Here is a 19,946-nt window from a genome sequence, read left to right on the forward strand (position 1 = left end):
AAGCCACGTGTCTGGCCATTGTCCTGTGCCTCAGTGTTACTTGTGTCTGAGGTTTCCTCTATTTTTCCAACATATTGCAGTTGCCTAAAATGAAAGTTCTTGAAAGGAAATTAATTTCTTCTGTGAAGATCTCTTCTTAGAGGCAAAGGAATGTAGGGTTTGGGGTTTTCTCAAAATAAATGCTGGGAAGAATACTGGATTAAAAACTGTGCAACTGTGACACTCTTGCTAAATTGTGATTTGAATTAGGTCAAACAAACAGCAACTCCTTAAAACCTTGGGAAATTTGATCTTCCTGCCATGGACATTATTATTCTCCCAAGAGTTTCAAAACAGCCATTGCATTCTAAAACCCAGTCTCTTTTCCCTTTGGTTACTGCTAGTTTTGCTGTCCATTGTTCTTACTGAAAAAAGTCTACAACACAGGTATTTCAGGACCCTGCAGTCCTGTTATGTGCACAGCTTCTGATGTCAAGAAGATGTGTGAGAATACAGAAATTGTCAGGTTGGCCCCTTACATGCTGACACTGCAGAATTTCTTTCTATTGTATTCCCATTATTCTGTGATTATATTCTAGGTATACTTAGGGAAAAGACCTCATTTTTAAATTTCTTTTTTTAATTGCAGATCCTATGGAAGAAGACATTCTACAGGTTGTGAAATACTGTACTGATCTAATAGAAGAAAAAGACTTGGAAAAGCTAGATCTGGTTGTCAAGTACATGAAAAGGTAACTTAATTGCTGGTATTTGTGAACTTTAGACTATTTTTGTTAGAATTTATACGCTAGATGCTGCATTGTGAGCCCATTAACCCATCAGACATTCCAGTGATGAGTGGTTTTAAGCTTGAATACTGGGCTTGAGGGAAGGAGTTGGAGTGTTAAAATAGGTATTTTGTGAAAAAAATAAGAGTAATATTTAGTTGTAATTCATAGAATCACAGAATGGTTTGGGTTGAAAGGGACCCTAAAGATCACCCAGGCCCAACTCCCCTGTCATAGGCAGGGACTTCTTCCATTAGACCAGGTTGCTCAGAACTCCATCCAGCCTGGCTTTGAACACTTCCAGGGATGGGGAATCCACAGCTTCTCTGGGAAACAATTTCTAGACAAAGATTGTACTTTCATCAGCATTGTCCCTTTTCTTCATCCTGTTTTTGTTCATTTTTTCATGGTATCTATCTATAGACCCAATTTCATTCTCTTGTTGTATCCAGATTCTGTCTCACTCCAGCCTTTAAATGCATTCTTGTTACTTTGTTATTGTGCTCTTATTACTCTTGCCATGAGTTTATGAGGTTTTTAACCATGTATGACTTGCTTACTAACTAAAGCTAAACCATGGAGCTCAGCTTTCTAAGTTTTAGATCTGCAAATATGTTTCACAAAATGAATCAACACCAAAAAGACTACAGAAGTGTAGGAAGTTCACTGGGCCTTTTGTATTATATGATATCTTTAGGCCTTGGGAAATGCAAAATACACAGTGTAATGAACTGTTTCTTGAAATCTGTGTAGTAAATTCTTTATAAAACTCTTCACAATTGTCAGAATGTCCCATTCCTGGTCCCTGTGTGTTGGATCTGCCCTGATGGCAGTGTGTCTCCCCAAAGGTTCCCACTCATCCATGTAGTACTGATGTTACACCCTCCAAAGCTCTGAGTGCAGGAACCCTCTGCTCTCCTGCAGTACAGCGATCTGGAAGGGACACTGAGAGTACAGAGCTGCTTTGTTTTCCTTGGGCAGTTCCTTCATTCACTTCTTGTAGCTGCTGATCATAAGAGTAACCCACATCACTGGGGGAACTTGTAGTTCTCTGTGGATTTTGTTTTTAGCAATAAATACAAAAAATAAAAAATGAATATATAAAAAATTATATAGTGCCCCAAACCCTATTATTCAAATGTGTTGATTGCACTTGGCATTTGTTGGAAATAGAGAAATAGCATCTCTGTCTTGGGATGAGGAAATAAAGATGAGGATTCAGAAGCTTGCCATTTCTGGTCTTCAGTATGCAGCTGGTGGAAGGTCACCCACCACTTAATCCACAGGCTCATTCCACTGCCAGCTGCCAGCATTCACAAGCTGCTGTGCCACTGCTCACACCAGGAATTTGTGCTGTTAAGTCAGGCTTGGTGTGTTTAAGTAGAGAGGGAGGGCTTTACCAGGACTGAATCCAAATTCCATTCCTGGGGAACTGTTGTGATCTTGTTTTCCAGTGTGAAGACCAAAAGTGATACTGGTTCTGTAATGGTAATTTTCAGCCTCTTCTTCCTTTTCCCCCTCAGGTTAATGCAGTCATCTGTGGAATCAGTTTGGAATATGGCATTTGACTTCATTCTTGACAATGTTCAGGTAGTTTTACAACAAACTTACGGAAGCACATTAAAAGTTATCTGAACTTGTAGTAAAGAGCTTGATGAGAGCCTGGAGCTCTCTGCTAGCTGTGCCATAAGTGCTTGTGAGGTATTTGCAAAGTGCATGATAGTAATGCCCTGAGTTTTTATAATTTCAAATTTCTTTTTAAACAACAAAGTGTTTTGTACATTTCTTTTCAGAAAGTGCCAAATTTGTCAGTATTGCATGTAAATAATTGTGTTAAAATTCTTTTATTGTAGCATAGAATCTATTTACAAAATGTTTGTTTATAAAGTTTTATGGATTTTTACAGTGAAGTGTTTACAGTTGTTTAATAAAGAACTGTATGTATATTTTTGTACTGATTCTATTTTGTGATGCTTCAGTTTGAATATAGTGAATCCCTTTCACTAAAGCTGCAGCTTTGATTCATTTCACAAAGTTTTACACAGTGGCACTGCCTCAACCCATGGAGGAGGCTGCTGTACAGGTACCTGGCCATTTTTTGTTTCTTCTTTGTTAACTTTATTACAGAATTTAAGCTGAGGGAAGACTATTAGTTCATTTTCAGTTTCATCCTTCAAAGATTCAAGCAAGGGTGGCCCAGCCACTCCTGAAGCACAGAGGATGTCAGCTGAAGCCTGGGTGCTGTCTGACCTTGGGTGTCCTGTCACCTCTCACGTGCTTCTGGAGGAAGGCAAGTCACCCCAAAGTGGCACTGTAAAGGAGGGGGGGAGTAGCCAACATGGAGCATTGGTCAAGCCTGCATCTGTCCTCTGCATTGCTCCTACTCAAGATAGAGCCATTTGTAAAACACCACTGTTCTCCCCAGCCTGTGGCACACATTTCCTCCATGCAGCATAACAAACTAGGTTGTCGGGCAGCTGAGACAGAATAAACCATTCCATCACCGTGTCCCTGCTTGGGGGGTGAGCTTGCATCCCTGCAGTTCATATTTTGGGCAAGTCTGCTTTTTGCAGGTGTGCACCAGCCTCACACAGTTGTACTTGGCCCAATACGTTGAACAAGGCTAAAAAGGACCTGGAGAGAATGAAGAACACTTGACAAAAACCAAGTTGGTAAGAAAAATCTTGGTTGAAGAAGATGGGGGGAAGTGAGAAGTATTAATGCTGGGCATAGAATAGAGAGCAGAAATGCAAGCTGGAGCTAACCCTGGAGCAGTATTTGCACCACTAGCTGAAATGGAAGCACGTTGCCTAGCACAGGGCAGGAGCTGCTGCATGGAGAGCAGCTGCAGCTGCCAGTACAGCTGGGGCAGAGAAAGCTCTGTGGTACATCCCTGGCTGCAGCACAGCTCACAGCAGTGGCAGCAGGGTTTTTACCTTTAGGTTGTGACCTTGGCTTCCTCCTGCCACACACTGGGAGAGCTACTGACCTCTACAGCCAGGTGAGAGATGAGGGAAGGGCAGGAGATGTCACTTCCCTTTACTTCAGTATGGCTTTTGTTAAATCTCTTGTACCATCCTCAGGGAGAAGTTGATGAAGAACAGGCTGGAGAGAGAGGTTAACTGAAAACTGGGTGTGGTGGTCAGTGGTACAAAGTCCTGTTAGGGGCCAGGCCCAAGTGGTACCCAGAGCCAGTACCAGGTCCATCCTATTCATCCCCTTTGTAAAGGACCTGGGTGCTGGGGCGGTGCAGCCTCAGCACGTTTCTGATGGCACAGGATGGGCTGAGGGGCTGGGGTGTGCTGGGACCCCTGTGAAGTTCAGCACAGAGGTGCCAGGTTCTGCTCCCAGGGAGGGAGGGGCCAGCTCTGCAGTAAGGCCTGGGATTTGCTCGGCACAGCACAGGCAGCTGCCAGGGTGCAGGAGGAAGATCCCCAGGAGCCAAGGCAGGAGCTGTTCCCTCTGCTCAGCACTGGTGAGAGGCCCCTGCAGTGCTGGGCCCCTTGGTACAGAGCAATTCCCAAGCACAGGCCCCAGTGGTGCTGCTGGTAATGGAGCTTCTCCCACAGCACAGGGAGGGCTGAGACAGCAGGGACCTTGAGCAGGCTGGGGAGGCTGATCCATGTGAATAAACCCCTGCTGGTGCTCATTTCCTTGCATCCAGCCATCGATACATGACTGAAAGATGGACATTGCCTGAGCCAAGACCTCTCAAGTTTCCCTTAGTTTCTAGGTTGGGTCTTTTGGAGCCCCTTCAGTTCCTGCTTTTGAAGCTGCCTTTTTCTCTTCACCTTGGTTTAGAAAAACCAGCACATCAGCTGCTCACATCAAGGCAGGTACTGCTGAAACACAAGCAGGTATGTTAGCAGTCAGGTTTCAGGTACAGCCCTGGTTTTGGAACTGGCACTCAGACAGATGTACAATTGGCATCTTTAAAAGGACTCAGCATTAATTGTCAGGCTGTTTTAAGTTCCACAACAGAAGCCTGCAAAAGGAGCATATCTGTTTCCTGGAGATTTTACCTATGGGAAGAACACCCTTATGGATTTGAGGGAACAAAGAAGAATACGTTGACCACACTCTTTTGACATCTGTGTTCTGAAGAACTTTTTATTAGTGTAGTTTTCATGATTGCATAGTTTGCAAAAGAAAATTTTAACAATTAAATGCAGTCTCCTCTCTCTGATCATTGTGTTCACCCACTGATGGGAAGTTGCACCACACACCAACCATAGTGAAAAGGTCCTTTTCAATGGCAAGTTTAAAGTCTAACAAAAAAAAATCCAGAAAGTTAAATTCCATTTGCAAAGGAGGTGAGTTACTAAATGTTCCTTTGTAATGGAGTCCACATAGTCTCAATCAAAACATTCAGATTTTTCGACAAAAAAAGTAATCCAAGTGACAGAAGAAATCTGATCAAACTGCATGTTGAATGTTAAACTCTTGTAAGTATCTTAAACACTAAAAATCTCAGCTGCATAAACAATCCTCAATTTTGTTTCAGCTTGTGCTTTTGAAGAATGTTTGTTTTGCTCCCATCAGCATGAGCTGTGAGTTACCCAGAGACAGCCTCAGAAAGAATCCACCAAGCTGTCATCCCAGGCAGGGAGGCAGAGGGGGAGAGGGGGTAGGAGAATGCTGGGATTGCAGACTGGCTCCTGGTCAAACATCACAGACATACATCCACGCTGGAGCTGGTTCAGTCCCACACTGTCGGGTGGCTCCACAGCTGTGATGCAGCATCCACAGTCACAGCTCCTGGCCTGGCAGCTGTTGGCAGGAGCTCACACCCTGAGCAGCAGCTGGAGAAGAGATCCCTGCTCTGACCTCGGGAGTTTGGTGCTGAACACCTGGCCTGCCCCTCCCGTGCCTGACGTCACCACCTTGAGCACACAGGAAGTGCATTCTGAGGAGGAAACGCCTTTGCTGGAACAGCCTCCACCCTTTTGCCAAGCAGAGGGAGGCAAGAGGGGCCCTGCCTGGCCTTTCCACATCTGCCACAGCCCATGAAGTGAAATTTGGATTACCGAAGCAAACTGTAAAACAAATGGGCTGCTATGTCCATCTCCTTTATTTGTGGCTCTGCATTATAATGATTACAGTTGACTTCCATGAACTGTACAAGCAGTAAAAGGTGGGCAGCTATGCTTTTACAATTGTTTCACACAAAGCAAATACAGAGATACCCAATTGCCTAATTTTCTATTAAAAAAAACTCTATAGGCACAAAGCAGAAGAATGCTGGAAAAAAAAGTCAAAAAAGTCAAGGAAAGAGGTATGCATAAATAAAGAAGTATTTCTTACATCAAAAATGTCCCGAGAATCACAAAGTCTGCAGAAGCTTGGTTAATCAAATACTGCAGTACTGCTCTCATCAGTATAAAAGTGAAAGAGCTTTAGTTCTGTAATAAAAATTCAATTTATTTTATTTTGGAGAGAAGGAGGGAAAAAGGGTGGAAGGAAGGTGTAAGAGAGGGAAGGGCAAACTTTAAAACAGCAGCCAGTATTAGGAAGGGTAGTAGGAGAGGTGAACAGGCACATTGGAACCATGGGAACATGTAAATTGACCACTGTCAAACCAGTGTAAATTTCTTGGTTTCTCATGGAAAACATTTTATCAACATATTTTCCTCCCAAACATATATCCAACACTGTCTTCAATACAGGACTTTGTTGGTAACTTTTTTAGTAACAGGAAGAGTGCGTTTATTCCTGCCTCCCCATTGCTGTAAAAGTTATCTAGATGATTTCAAACACTTTCTTCAGTTCTACTATAAGCTGCCAGTCAGACTTCTGCATCTCATCCCTGAACCAGTCCTTCAGAGCATCGATGGACTGACGGCTGATCTGTAACACAAACCCATCAGAAACGCACAGGAATTAACAGCAGCACACTGGAAACAGGTATTCTGAAGTCAGGGCAATCTGCACACCAGGTAAACTCATTCTAAGCCCCCGTTTGCTTAATTAAGCCCATCAGCTGAATGACCCAACCTATTTGTTCCCCTTCATTTCTCCTCACACCGTGTCCCTTATCTGGTCTAGAGGAGCTGCAGCTGGACCGACCATCCCACACCTTATGCAGTAAGGCAAGAACTGGAGGGGTCTCCAGGGCCTACAGGACCAGCAACCCCAGCCTGTCCCTATCCCAGGCCCTGCTGGCCCTTCATTTGTGGGCACACACCCCTGGCACGTGTGTGGCAGGATGTGTCCTATGACACAGTGACTTAAAGCAGCTAGCAGGGTGGAGAGCTGTGGCTTTACCTCCAACAGCAAAAGATGAAGCAAAGGATCATCTCTTCATTCAAGCCCAGTGCCCCATAGTCAGAGCAACTGGAAGGCTGCTATTCGTTGTGCAATTTCAGGCACAGGCTGTGGTGCCCTGGGGGACTGCTGAGCTCAGAGTACAAACAGCTGGCAAATAGTGAGTGTGGCATTTTGCCCCCTCAGGTGCTCTAAGCTCTTTGCAGCCACAGCACCTCCTTCCTTAGGCCTCTGCAGGGGCACCACTACAGATATCAAACCACAGCTCCAAAGACGTGGGCTGCACAATGCCACACACACCCTCCCAAGTGAATGTCAGTCTGTGACAGAAGGCTCCTCCCCCTGTTTTTGAGGCTTCATGCTACATTTCCACTTCAGGCAAGCTGCCACTCTGTCCTAAGGCCTCTCCACAAACAGATTGCTCTTACCTTGCTGACGAGGATATCTGTTGCTTCAAAATGTCGTCCATACATTTTAGGTGATTCCCCAGGAATAGGTTCTATTTTAACACAAACTTCTTGGCCTTTCTTTGCAACATCCACTGGTTTGTGGTTTATTTCAATACTTGTGACTATTCCAATTTCAACAAACTGTAATACAATGAAGCAGCTGTAACACATTCACCAAACCTCTGTGCGTGCACCCTTCTCTAAACTCCTGTTTGGAGGCACAGACTTGCTGCAGGAAGTGTGGCACTGGCAGAGCTGCCCCCTCAGCACAGGCAAGCCAAATGTACAGCACAGCAAATGCTCCATCCTGAGAAGGACAGGGACACCAACCTCCCACAGCCCATCTGGGATATCAACTGGTTAGCCCTTAAAATGTCAAGAGCTGGTTCTCTCCTTTTTTAGCTACCAGGTAGGACAATTTTGCCCATTACTCAATACCACAGCACAGAACTGGCAGGTGCCCTCCAGCCACATTTCCTGTGCCCTGCTCTAGGGCTCAACTCTTCTGGAAGAGTGCAGTGAGATATTTGAGCACCAGAAGAAAGAAAGACCTGATTTGCAAGTCTGACCCTCATCTCCCACCAGCAATCTGTGCAGAGGAAAAGCATGCAAACACTCCCAGGAGCATCATATCCCAGGAAGCACCATCTGGATCAAACATGCAGTGGGAAAAGACCCTTACTTACATTTTTGCTAGGTACACACATGGGAGTCCCCTGCTTCACCTGGCCGGCCTCAACCACAACACCCATCACTATTGGGTCACGAGAGTTGAAAATGAACTGAGGGAGTATTTTCAACTTGCATGGAAACACTGCTATATGCCTGGAAGGTGACAAGAAAAGGCACTTTGAAAGATACATCCACTGTTCCAGTGTATCATTAACAGCTCTGCTTTCTCCCATACTTCTTGGGCATTCATTCTAGGGGTGTTACTTGGAGAAAAGCAGGAAAAAACCTCTTTTCCAGTCTTGCTAATTCTAGTCCATATCTGTTCTTCAAGAACTACAGGGAGTAATAATCATTCATGCCTGGCATGGATTTTAATTTGACAGGCTTAAGTGCTCAACTTAGACCAAGACCAAAGGAGTAGTAATTTTACAGTGTAATTATAGCCTCACATGAACACAGGAATAGAAATATTGTTGCCTGAACTCCAGAATGTCAAGGGTTTTTTTTTGCCAAGTGAACAAATACATTTAAAAGCTGAGCTAAACAAACTCAAGTTGGGATCAATATGAAACTAAACACATTTTCATTTATTTTGACTGTCCTTATTTTACTGAAGGCCACCCAATGACACATGATGGCAAAAATTAATTTTGGGTCCCTATAAATCCTTGAATGATTACATATTCATGTTACTGCAGTCAGAATTAAGCCCTCTACACTGGGATCATGTGAATATGAAACAATAGAATCCAAGTCATTTTAGTTTTGTTTTTTTAACTCTGCAAGACTAACCCATCTGCCACAATCTAGGAAGAGAAGCCAAGTACAGAAAGCAAACTGTAATAAAAACCCTCCATATTACACAACAGTTCTAGCTGAATCCTGCATCTGCTGCACAACTTTCACAGCTCTCACCTCACTAGGCCTAATCCAGATCTAGACAATTAGACTGGAGCACTGAATTCTTGAAAAGGATCAATTTATTGTCCTACCATCTTCCTCCTCTCCTCCCTTTCCATCAGAACCATATGCTAAGTAATAAGGAAACAAGTAGTTAAATACAGCTTCATTTATACTAAAATAAGAGAGACACTTATTTGGGAAACACCCAGAAGACAATTGCTCATACTTACTTGAATTCCTCTTGTTTCTGTTTTTTGTAATCTTGTCTGTATTTTGTGAAGGCATCAAATAAGTGATAAATGATTTCAGCACTAAAGATGCGAACTCCTAAGCTATCGGCCATCTCCTGCGCGTCCCGCTCAATCCTCACGTCGAACGCCAGAATGACGGCGTACCTGCAGGAACAGCAGCCCAGAGGTTCAGCACAGGGCTCCCCGCAGAGCACAGCAGAGCAGCCTGCAGCACCACTGCACATCTATCAGCACTGCACAGCAAAGGTACTCACTGTGGGTCATGCTCCAGCATAACTGAGGCCTTCATAACATCTTTTTTATGGACAGGACCTATATTAATTCCTGAATACTGTTGAAGAAAGCCACAAAAATCAAGTCACTAACCTCTGAGGGAAAAGGAAACATTTACTGACTAAACACAGAATCAATGGCATCAGACAAAGCACAGTAGTACTTACTGGCACTTCTGATGTTTTAAGAAATTCAAGTAATGCCTCTAAAGAGCCTAAAGTAGAAGCCTGGACATAAACACCTTTCTCTTCTAATTTGATTGCGTTCAGTGTTTGCTTCAGTTCATGTATTAGTTCATCCTTTAGGAAAAAAAAAGGAGAGAAAACAAGTTTTAGTTCTATTGCTATTTATGCCTCAGGGTACAAAATCTTCCTGTTCATGAGCTGCTGAAAACAGGCAACAGCCATGGTGATAGGTCCCAAGGGACAGAGTTGCAGTGCAAACCATACACAGCCTGTGAGATACTGACTGTTTCTGGCATTAGAAAAGCCTGAGCTGAACTAGACCTGCGGATTTTGTAGGAAGATGATCATATAAAACTGAGCAGATGCCCACCTTCAGAGCTGGTAACATTTCTCTGCAGACCAAACATCACTTTCCCCAGCAGTACAAGTTTCTGCTGGCAAGGCTGAGCAAACACATGGCCCACATTGTGTGGTAATGCCTTCAGCTGCCTGGGGATCAATGACAAAAGCTGACACCTAAAACCACGAGCTGGAAAGGATCCTGAACACTCTTTAGGCCTCAGTACCAGACAGGATGCAAGAGCAGCAAAGCCAATTGGCTGCTTTTAGAGAAGTGAAAAAAACACATTTTTTTAGAGCCTATGCCTTCTAACCTCAAACACTAAAGTCTCTTCCTCTGGCAGATGAATGGGTTTTGCCATTGACTTTTAGCCATTGTGTATCTACTACCAGTAGTACACTTGAAGTAAATACTCATATGGACCCAGCAATAAGGTCTGTGTTTGGACATCCCAAAAGTTTAACCTCCCTTCAAAGGTACAAATAAGTAGACAGAAGACTAAAGGAAGACTATGATTAAGAGTATATTAGCAACGTGTAAATTGGCAACATGTAAATTAAAAGTAAATTAGCAAACTAACTTCCTGCCTTTGGAGAAGCAAAACACACAGAGCAGTTTTGAGTTTAGGATAGCTACATCCTTTCCTCTACCATTTTTAACATGTAAATCACAAAAGAAATTTATTGCAAAAGACTTAAATTAGCTTTGCAATTAGGAGAGTTTGCAGAACTCCACTAGTAGACATGTACCTAATATAATCTGATTAGAATATATCCATAATTTACTACAAATACCAAATCAGTAATTAACAGAGTCAAACTATGCCATGATACTTGTTTTCAAACCTTATTCTAGCAGCAGAGACACCCCAGCGAAATATCAGGGAGAAAACTAATGGTCAAGATACTAAAAACATCACATCACCAAAGCTTCACATGGGCACAAAACAGGTTACTGGAACAGTTTTTAAAACAACCAAAAAACCCAGTTATTTGCAAATTCAGCTCTCAACATTTAACTTTCATCACTAGAGAGCTCAAGTTACCCTGTGTGTTGTAGTTCAACATCAGCCACCTCACCTTGAGGACTGGGACTTCATCCTCTTTATGAGCTACAAGCAATGGCAAACCAGCCAAGGTTTTTTCCAAATCTTTCCCAAGAATCTTCACACCTTGAGCAGCAACAACCTCTTTGTGCTTTTCATACTGGTTCTGAAAAAGAGAATATACACACTAGCAAGGAGTTCTGTGCTGAGCAGCTGAAGAACACAGTGGGGAGCAGTGAAGTGCAGCAGCTCCCAACTTTCATCATGACTGTCTTTGCTTTGCACTTGCACCTTTCAGTCGTCCTGCTCCTCCCCCTTCAGATATCCCCTGCACCTTTGCCAAGGTGGGCAGGGCACAGGGAAATCTAAAAGCAGGGAAGGGGGCCAAAAGGAACATGTACTAGAAAAAAGCAAGCAAGAGTAGGCATCTACTCACTAATAAGACCCACAAATTCCGCCCCCTAGGTAAGTGATGGGAAGATGCCAACAGCTTAACAAAAACACTAAAGCTTAACTGACACACAGCCCAAGCCTCTCTGCAGGAAGGGCTGTCCTCACTCTCCCACTGGAGGCCGTCCAGCCTTCTCATGTGCTTAATTCCATGTACAATTTCCCAGGTTCCCTCCCCATCCAGGGGAACCTCAAAGATGTCATACTCAGGGCATGGCTCTTAAGACATAACAAAACCAGTTATTTCTGAAGATCTTTAAATTGATGTTAGAAGGATTTTCTGGTTTGTTTCCTAATTTTTTATTTGGATGTCCCATCCTTTTCTTAAAACTGCAAGGCAGCTTCCTTCCTGAATAAGCACTTTGTTCCTGCAAACCTCTATCCTTTAGCCCTCCACTCCAAGAATCTGGGTCTTATTTCAAAGATGACAATTCCACATGAACAAGCTGAATCAAAATGCATCCTCACTGCCTGCATCAAAAAAGCCCAACAGCTACCCTAGGTTTACTTCCCCAGCTCAGGGTTCCCAAACCTGAAAGGTTTATCCTATTACATTTGCCTAGGTTATCTATATGGTTTTCTTTGCCTTGAAACAAGTCTGTGCAGACATTTATTCCTTCCCTTTTAAACAGGAAACATCAAAGCAGTTCTTTTCAACATCTTTGAACTGCATGCATTAATCTTAATATACGTATTAATTTATTTACAGCCTTTTGATTCTGTGTCTCCTCATTTCAAGGAAAGCCATGCAGGAAGGATTTCAAATTCAGGGCCTCTCCTCAGGCTAATAAGGGGAGCAGAACCTACAACTCTTGAAAGCACCAAGAGGCTGCAGATTCTGCAGAAGTCTTGGTCACTACCACTCACCAACCAGCCCTAGAAACTCATGTGTTCACTTTTCTCAAATGTAAGTGTATATGGTTTTTGTTACTAAAAAACCACTTCTACTAATATTATAACTTTAACTCAGAAGTTGCTGTACCAGTACACTCCATTTCCATTTGAGATGGGCATCTCCCTCTCACATGTAGCCACATACCTGAATCCCTTATTAAAGCATACACACCATAATCCTCACTGCAAGGTAATTCCTTGATCATTCTCTTTGCCACTGCTGTGACAACACACATCCCAACATGAACATTTTCAAAAAAGACACCAGATTTCCCCTGCATTCCCCTTGAAGCCCCCTTTAGATACCATTAATATAACCACATTCTACTACATTCTCTTTTTATAAAGCTTGATTTAATTTTTTCCTGGTTATAAATGTCAGCAGAGTAACAGCTGCCATACCTTAACTCGTAGCTCCTTCATAGGAGGAGGCAGCAGCAGACCTCTAATCTGAGTCACGATAGGACCTTCTACCCCAGGAACAATAATAGTGTCTCCTTCTCTCAGACGTCCATTAATCAGAATAACATCTATGGTCGTGCCCATGCCTGGCAGTGCTTTCACCTGAATGAAAGGGGGAAAGAAGTCACTTCCTATTTCAGCACTGCAAACACACAGTTTTTACCAGAAGGAAAGATGCAGGGAAGGGAGAAATTTCTATATGAATTTCAAGAAAGGGTTGCTGTATTACCTCCATGACTTGAGCTCTCAGCTCCTGACACTCAGCCAGTCTCTTGGTCAGCATGGTTTGTGTGAGCTCAACGAGAAGAGCTATCAGACTGCCCATGCCATCCCCTGTGTGAGCAGAGGTAGGTACAAGAGAAACAAAAGTGCGGGGATCCTTATTCTCATAAAACAAGGCAGCGTTCAAGCCCTGCAATCAGGATTAACAGTTACACAGGAAAAAGCACATATACACATCAGTATTGACAGTAACATTCAACCCCAGGCAAACAGCACTGCATTTTTAAAATCCCAATTTAAAAAGCCAACACTGTTACTGACAGCATGCTATGGAAGCCTCAATCCACACTTGGAAGTAGTGTGGGATAATTCTACAAAGCTAATTACCCCATCTAGCTTCTAGATAGCATTGTATGTCACCAACAGAGGAAGTTCCCAGAACTGATGGGATTCATACCCTGCCAGCATCCAAGAGAAAGAGACAGATGGGATTCTCTCAGGATATTCCCAAAGAGAAAGAGAACAGTGACAGAAAACCTCAACTGCTATCCATTGACCATGCACAGAAATTAGCTATTTTTCTCCAAACCAGCAGTAAGGACAGAGCAGTAAAAATTATGCAAAATGCAAAAACAACAAAGTTTGATTTATAAGAGGTTAACACCAATACGTTAGAAGAGAAGCAACAGCTTTCTTGATATTCCAAGTTGTTTCGAGGAAAGGGGAAAAAACAAAATGAAACAAAAACCACCCACTCACCCAAAACAAACCAAACCACCACATGCCTCTTTACTAGCACTTTTAAGCAAAGAAGCTTGAATATTCCAACCTACCTGTTTTGCAAATTCCACTATGATAGCTTTTGCACGTTCTTCAAATTCATCTTTTGTATTCTTTTTCTGCTTCTTTAAGGTGACAGCTACATCTGTATCTGGACTTTTTTTCCAGTCATATAACCTATCAATCTTGAAAATACAACAGTATGTCATCTTATGCAGTTTACTAAAGGGTGTCTTTATGCTTATGCCACATCATCAGTGAGAAATACTTTATCAACCAACTTAGCCAGCCTTTTATCAGCTCCAGTAATCCAATTAAAGTGTTCTTATTTGCTTTGGCTGCTATATTTAGCTCTGTTTATGTCAGGCAGTATTACAGGATAGCAATGTTACTTCAGATTTTAAAAATTCAAGCTATAGTAATCTTTTTTCATATGAAAAAAGTTTATGTGCATAAATTACACCAAGGTTAAAATAAAACATTAGAAGAGACCAGTTTATAGATTCACATACACATAAAAAAACCCCAAAACCATAGAGGTGTTTGTGTTTTTTCCTGAAAAGAGACTACACTAGTTTTATAAAGAACTCCTAAAATTTACTGGTAAATATGGACCCTGTCCCATGCTGCTACAGAGAAGGGACCAGAGAAGGGTTGTTCAAAAGACACAACTGTATTTCAGAAACACTTCCCCATGATAGCTGCCAAAGCAGGACAGACTTAGCCCAAAAATATCTTTGCTGTAGAAATCAAAACTACATCTTAAGAAAACTGATTATAACCTGGTCAAATAATACAACTATAACTTAAAATGCAAGAGCTCATAGTTATATAATTTCAGGCTCACTGTAGGCCTTTGATGGCAATGAGTAACAGCTGGGTCCTCAGATCTGACCAAGAGAGAACTCTCTGCTACTCTGCCATAAGGCCTGGACACCTCTCCATCCAAGAGGCTGTTTGTATTCTTTCAAAAAGTAGCTGGTTTTAGCAATGAGATAATGGCCTCCTCAGTTCCAACCACCTTCCATCATAAAGCTCCTTTCATTTTTGAAGTATATTGCAATTTTTACACTGCACACAAACAGCCTTCTGACAGCTCTCCCTCAGCATATCAGATGGCTTCCAAAGTCATTGAACGTGAGTAATTTCCATATATATAAAATAATTCACTGAGTCATCACAGAAAGGCAGCGTAATTTCTCATGCAGAGGATTTTAAAAACAGGGCTGAAAAGAACTGGTAAATTTTCCATCTAATACTGCAAAGCCCAAAACACTTTCCACCGGTGATCAACATTACCGCCCCATGGCCTAAAGTCAGCTTGTCTTCAAGTCAAACTGACCAGTATCAGTGGCTAAAATGAAGTATGACTTGTCAAGGTGAAGCTTGTGTTGGAATTTTATCAGAAAATGGACACAAATCTATGTAAGTTGGCACAAGGAAAAAACCCCACAATTGAAGTACAACTTCCAGAAGGGTGAATCATAGAGAGAAGTTACATAAGGCAACAAAATTTACCAGTCAGGACTCCAAGAACTGATTGTTCTGCAAAGCTCCTATGGAGCCATTGTGGTATCAAGGACACAAAAATGCAACAACAGGACCCAAGAACCACCCCTTCAGATTTTACACAAAAAAAATTCCAGTTCAAGGAAGAAAAAAGACAATTGTCAAATGCCAAATGCATTATTAGAGTGGAGAAATATACTATTAGGATAAAAAATCTATCCTACCTTGTTGAGAGCTACTATAAAGGGGCATTTCTTTGATTTCAACAGATTTATTGATTCAATTGTCTGTGGTTCCAAACCATGCATGATGTCAACTACAAGTATAGCAATATCACAAAGTGAGCTTCCTCTATTTCTTAGATTGCTGTGACATTAAAAGACAGGAAAAAAAAATCAGTTATTTAGCAACAGAACCTTTATAAAAACACGAAGTACAATGTCAAACTTCTCTGACAAACAAAAAGCTAAAGCTTATCAATTATTTCCCCTCAAAAATGTAAACCATTCAAATGACACTTTGTAATTTTCATTTAACAAAATACATTAATGAATGTAAGAAATTATTACATTAAGAAATTATTATTATTATCCTGAAAGTTTTATTATTATATATTTTTACAATGCAAGATATGTTCTGATCATTTTCTGAGCAACAATTGAGACAGCTAAAGTGAAATGCAGGAGTGTAAAACCTGAACAAAACTTTTTTTATTTACTGCATAAACACTAAGACTATCATGATTTTATACAATACAAGGTAAAGAGACTATCATCACGTTGTTGGCAAACAAAACCTGGCTAGAAGCTGTAAGAGGTATCATGCCAAGGTACTGATCTGAACATTACCAAGTGCTCCAAAACACAGCATTTCAATGCTTACAAAGGTTTTTACTGAAAAATATCACATCAAAGTCTTAATCCTTCTGTTTCGAGATTTCATCCAAGATCTCCCCTCAGTGAGTTCAGTTATGCTTGTCATGTTTTACTCTTAAAAGCTGATTTAGTGGCTTGCCTGTATGCCACTGGTGTTCCTAGAATGCATTTGATCTCTGCTAAGACTCAGATGACTTGGGTAATTAGTAACTTCCAGTCTTAGAAACTCAGTTATCTTAACTGGGACACTATGAATGAGAGACTAGGAAAAAAGTTTTAATTTTTTGATTACTTAGGTCACCTGAAATCCTCACCTTTTTTCCTCCAGCTAGCTTCCTCCTTCCATCTTTCCTCTTACACTAACTATTTATTTACATGCTTTTTCAGATATTCATGGCTCAATTGGCACGAAGACAGAAAATTAATCAGCTATAAAAGGCCAGCAATTAACCAGATATAAAAAGCACCTGCAAATGAAGCAAATCCACTTAATTCCTCTACTTTAAGTTGGTTTTGTTGGACTTTTTTTCAAGTGAGAACTAAAACAATGGATTAAGCAAAGACCACACTTTGCTAAGAATATCTCCAGATGCTTTTGCCATCAGTTCTGAGAAGTACAACATTGTGAGAAAACATTACCTGAAAGACTCATGTCCTGGAGTGTCGATTATCAGCATGCCTGGAATTTTTATGTTCTCTCTGTCAAACTAACATTTCAAAATATTAGCCATCTTGTAGAGATTACACAAGAAGAAAAAAGAACAAAATAAGAGCTGGCAACATTACTGACAGTCTGCACTTCAAAAATCCAGATACATATTTTAAGGCCAGCACCGTCTATAAACCAAATCAGTCAACAGTCATTTCAACATTAAAAAAAATGATGCAGCACATTCCTTCAGGTGTCAACAGGCCACAGGCTAAGCTAAAATCTGCAAGACAAGGCAGCCTACAGAAGAAAAGCCATTTCAGAGTAGTGAGATGTACCATCCTTGGCTTGATGATTTTCTCCTCTCTCCTAAGCTTACAGGCTTACTGAGTTGAGTTAAATCTTGGAAAAAGCCATTACTACACCAAGGCTTGACAGCCAGTTGCTTCTGCAAGCAAAATAGGATATAGTATCCAAAACAAATGATACAGAACAGTTACTATACTACTATCTGTAACATGATAAAATTCATCACCCAGAAATTGGCCAAATTTCAGTACACACAGCAAAAGCTGAGTTTTGAACACAAAATATACTCAAGAGGTTTCAAGAGTCTCAATTTACAATCAAAAAACCGACAAGTAAGCAGTCTGTGTACATATGTGCACTGTCCAGAACAGAGTGAACAGTACCTTCATATTTTTCTGAAGAAACAGTAATGCATTAACTGAAATCAAATGTATGAAAAATGAGACAGCCTCCCCTTTGCTGGGGGAATGATAGGAATTAAAAAACAATAGACCACAAAATTAGAGGTGGGGGGAAGTACATCTGTCCATGCCAGGAAATCTCACAAGGCCTTTATTAGTCTACATTTCATATTTGTTAAGATGCAGTTGTTGAAGTGCTGTAACTTACATTTTTCACCATCTTAGTTTGTTCATTAATAGCTTCAAGAGGAACATTAGTTGCACCAATCTGCTGAGTGATACCACCAGCTTCACCGTCCTGCACGTGAGTGTGGCGGAGCTAAAGACAAAAAAGACCAGAAACTTCTGAGCACACTCTAATTCCTTCTGTCTTCAACCAAAAAAATAAATGCTTAAACAAGAGGCACAGGCAGTGCTTTCACACTCCACACCTTACCTTATCCAAAATTTTGGTCTTGCCTGTGTCTACATGCCCCAGGACACAGATAACTGGTGCTCTGAGCTTTTCAGTGTTCATATTTTTGCTGTTTTCAGCTCGTCGTTTCTATGTAAAAGACACATAAAAATTGGTAAGTATAAACCAAAAACCACAGTTCCCCTCTTGACTTGATTACATACACACAAACACAGAGTTAGTTGTAGGACTTATATTTTCAAGGCAATTTAAGGTCTGTCATCCCTCTTTTGGTAAATCAAAAATTTTTGACTAACAGTTACATTTTTGTTTGGTTGGTTCTTCTAACATTCTAGTAGGCTAAATTGTTATAAGCACTAACAGTAGCTTTGCTGAAGCTGCATTCTGAACAAGCACCTTGGGTGAGGAAACCAAGAACATTAGCAGCCACGAAAGCACTGAACAGTTTAGACACATCTTTTAGAACTTGAAAATATCTATCTGTAAAAAACAAAAGCCTCTTTTTCTAGGAGGGATATAGAGGTGGAGGGGAACAACACTTAAGTTGCCATCTTTGTGGTCAAGTTACCTAAAAACAAATACTTTATCTTCACACAAAACCAAGTTTTTTTTTTTTAATTAATACAATGTCTGAACCTGCTAAAATATTAGCCCTGACACAACCACCATTTTGACAAATTTGACGAAATAAACTGAAAATTAATCTGTTTGTTATACAACACAAGAATCCAAGTGTATCTTAATACCTCAATTCTCCGTTTAGCTTTGTCATAAGCACGCTCCTCCTTAGTGCGGTCATCGTCAGAGTCATACTCAGAATCAGAGCTAATTTCCTTGCTGGGCTTCTTTTCCATAGATTGTTTTCCAATAGCTTGGGAGTCTGGCTCTCTCTCATCTGAAGTCTTTTCGTCCTCATCTTCACTGCCTTCACTGTCTTCAGATTCTTCACTCTCTTCTTCCTCTTCCTCCTCTTCCTCCTCCTCCTCCTCTTCATCATCCACTTCATTTTGTTCTTTGACTTCAATATGGACAGGTTTGCTCTCTGTTAAAAAAAAAAAAAAAAAGAGTAAAGTAAAAATTCTCTATTAAAGTTTACACTTCTGGGGAGAGATGGCACCAAAAAAGCAAGAGAGACTACTAGAGAAGAATGAGGAGTGAGAGTAGGCTCTACAATAAGTGCTTGTCAAGATCATTTTTCAACTTCCAATGTAAAAAAAAAAAAAGCAGAAAAAAAAGTGTTTCATGTTAAGAGTTGTTGGCTTGTGTTTCAAATCCAGAAAGAAAGCAAATTTCGGGTGGAGTGAAGAATGATATTATCAGCACACTTATGTTTAACATTATTTGCAAACATTCAGACATTCTTTAAAGTCATGTGCACTTCATAAAGGAATAATGTACCAATCCCTTTTTAATAAAGCCAAAATACTCCAAATCATTACGATATGGATTCTGTACACTACTGATCAGGAAGGCACATTTAAGCAGACATAATAATCAGAACAAATGGTCTCTTTTATGCCTATTAAGAAAAATCTCATATTCAAGTTTTCTTAGATGGTTCAGAGAAGATGAGAATTTTTCATAGGAATTCTTCAATAAACAAACAAAAAGAATTATCAATAAGTAATTTTCTTTCTTTGAAAGCTTCCCATTTATAATCACCTGTAAAATCATACAAGGCAAGCTGATGATCACTTTAAAACCTTGGACTGTCCTCCTTACAACACTGCTTGCAGGCTCACTGCTCTTAGAGATTAGTAACATTTCTTTGCTACATTCATAGTCCATCAGCTTAGTAATACACTAAATCTAATTCCTAGGAAGGCTCTTT

The 19,946-nt window shown here is 41.0% G+C and overlaps 2 protein-coding genes across 13 annotated transcripts in view; one reads left to right on the forward strand and one right to left on the reverse strand.

Moving 5' to 3' along the window:
- Positions 1-2,711, forward strand: part of REV1 (REV1 DNA directed polymerase) — a 55,609-nt gene extending 52,898 nt beyond the window's left edge. For all 6 annotated transcript variants that reach the window (XM_054628479.2, XM_054628480.2, XM_054628481.2 and 3 more), the window contains 2 exons: positions 629-731; positions 2,291-2,711. In XM_054628479.2, the coding sequence (XP_054484454.2) occupies positions 629-731; positions 2,291-2,402 (215 nt within the window). In that variant the 3' untranslated portion in view covers positions 2,403-2,711. The remainder of the gene's footprint in view (positions 1-628; positions 732-2,290) is intronic.
- Positions 2,712-4,849: 2,138 nt separating this feature from the next.
- The window catches only part of EIF5B (eukaryotic translation initiation factor 5B), a 37,609-nt gene continuing 22,512 nt past the window's right edge, over positions 4,850-19,946 (reverse strand). For 4 of the 7 annotated variants that reach the window (XM_077173420.1, XM_077173421.1, XM_077173422.1 and 1 more), the window contains 15 exons: positions 18,862-19,157; positions 18,137-18,244; positions 17,909-18,019; positions 16,981-17,048; positions 15,691-15,832; positions 14,011-14,142; positions 13,185-13,367; positions 12,896-13,057; positions 11,184-11,315; positions 9,747-9,878; positions 9,561-9,637; positions 9,286-9,450; positions 8,167-8,305; positions 7,460-7,621; positions 4,850-6,614 (listed from right to left, as the gene is read on the reverse strand). In XM_077173420.1, the coding sequence (XP_077029535.1) occupies positions 6,507-6,614; positions 7,460-7,621; positions 8,167-8,305; positions 9,286-9,450; positions 9,561-9,637; positions 9,747-9,878; positions 11,184-11,315; positions 12,896-13,057; positions 13,185-13,367; positions 14,011-14,142; positions 15,691-15,832; positions 16,981-17,048; positions 17,909-18,019; positions 18,137-18,244; positions 18,862-19,157 (2,117 nt within the window). In that variant the 3' untranslated portion in view covers positions 4,850-6,506. Of the gene's footprint in view, positions 6,615-7,459; positions 7,622-8,166; positions 8,306-9,285; positions 9,451-9,560; positions 9,638-9,746; positions 9,879-11,183; positions 11,316-12,895; positions 13,058-13,184; positions 13,368-14,010; positions 14,143-15,690; positions 15,833-16,980; positions 17,049-17,908; positions 18,020-18,136; positions 18,245-18,861; positions 19,158-19,946 lie in introns of those variants that run through there. The other 3 variants (XM_077173423.1, XM_077173424.1, XM_077173425.1) reach the window with 3 other exon arrangements.

This window comes from Agelaius phoeniceus, chromosome 2, assembly GCF_051311805.1.
Source record: "Agelaius phoeniceus isolate bAgePho1 chromosome 2, bAgePho1.hap1, whole genome shotgun sequence".
NCBI classification, from domain to species: Eukaryota; Metazoa; Chordata; class Aves; order Passeriformes; family Icteridae; genus Agelaius; species Agelaius phoeniceus.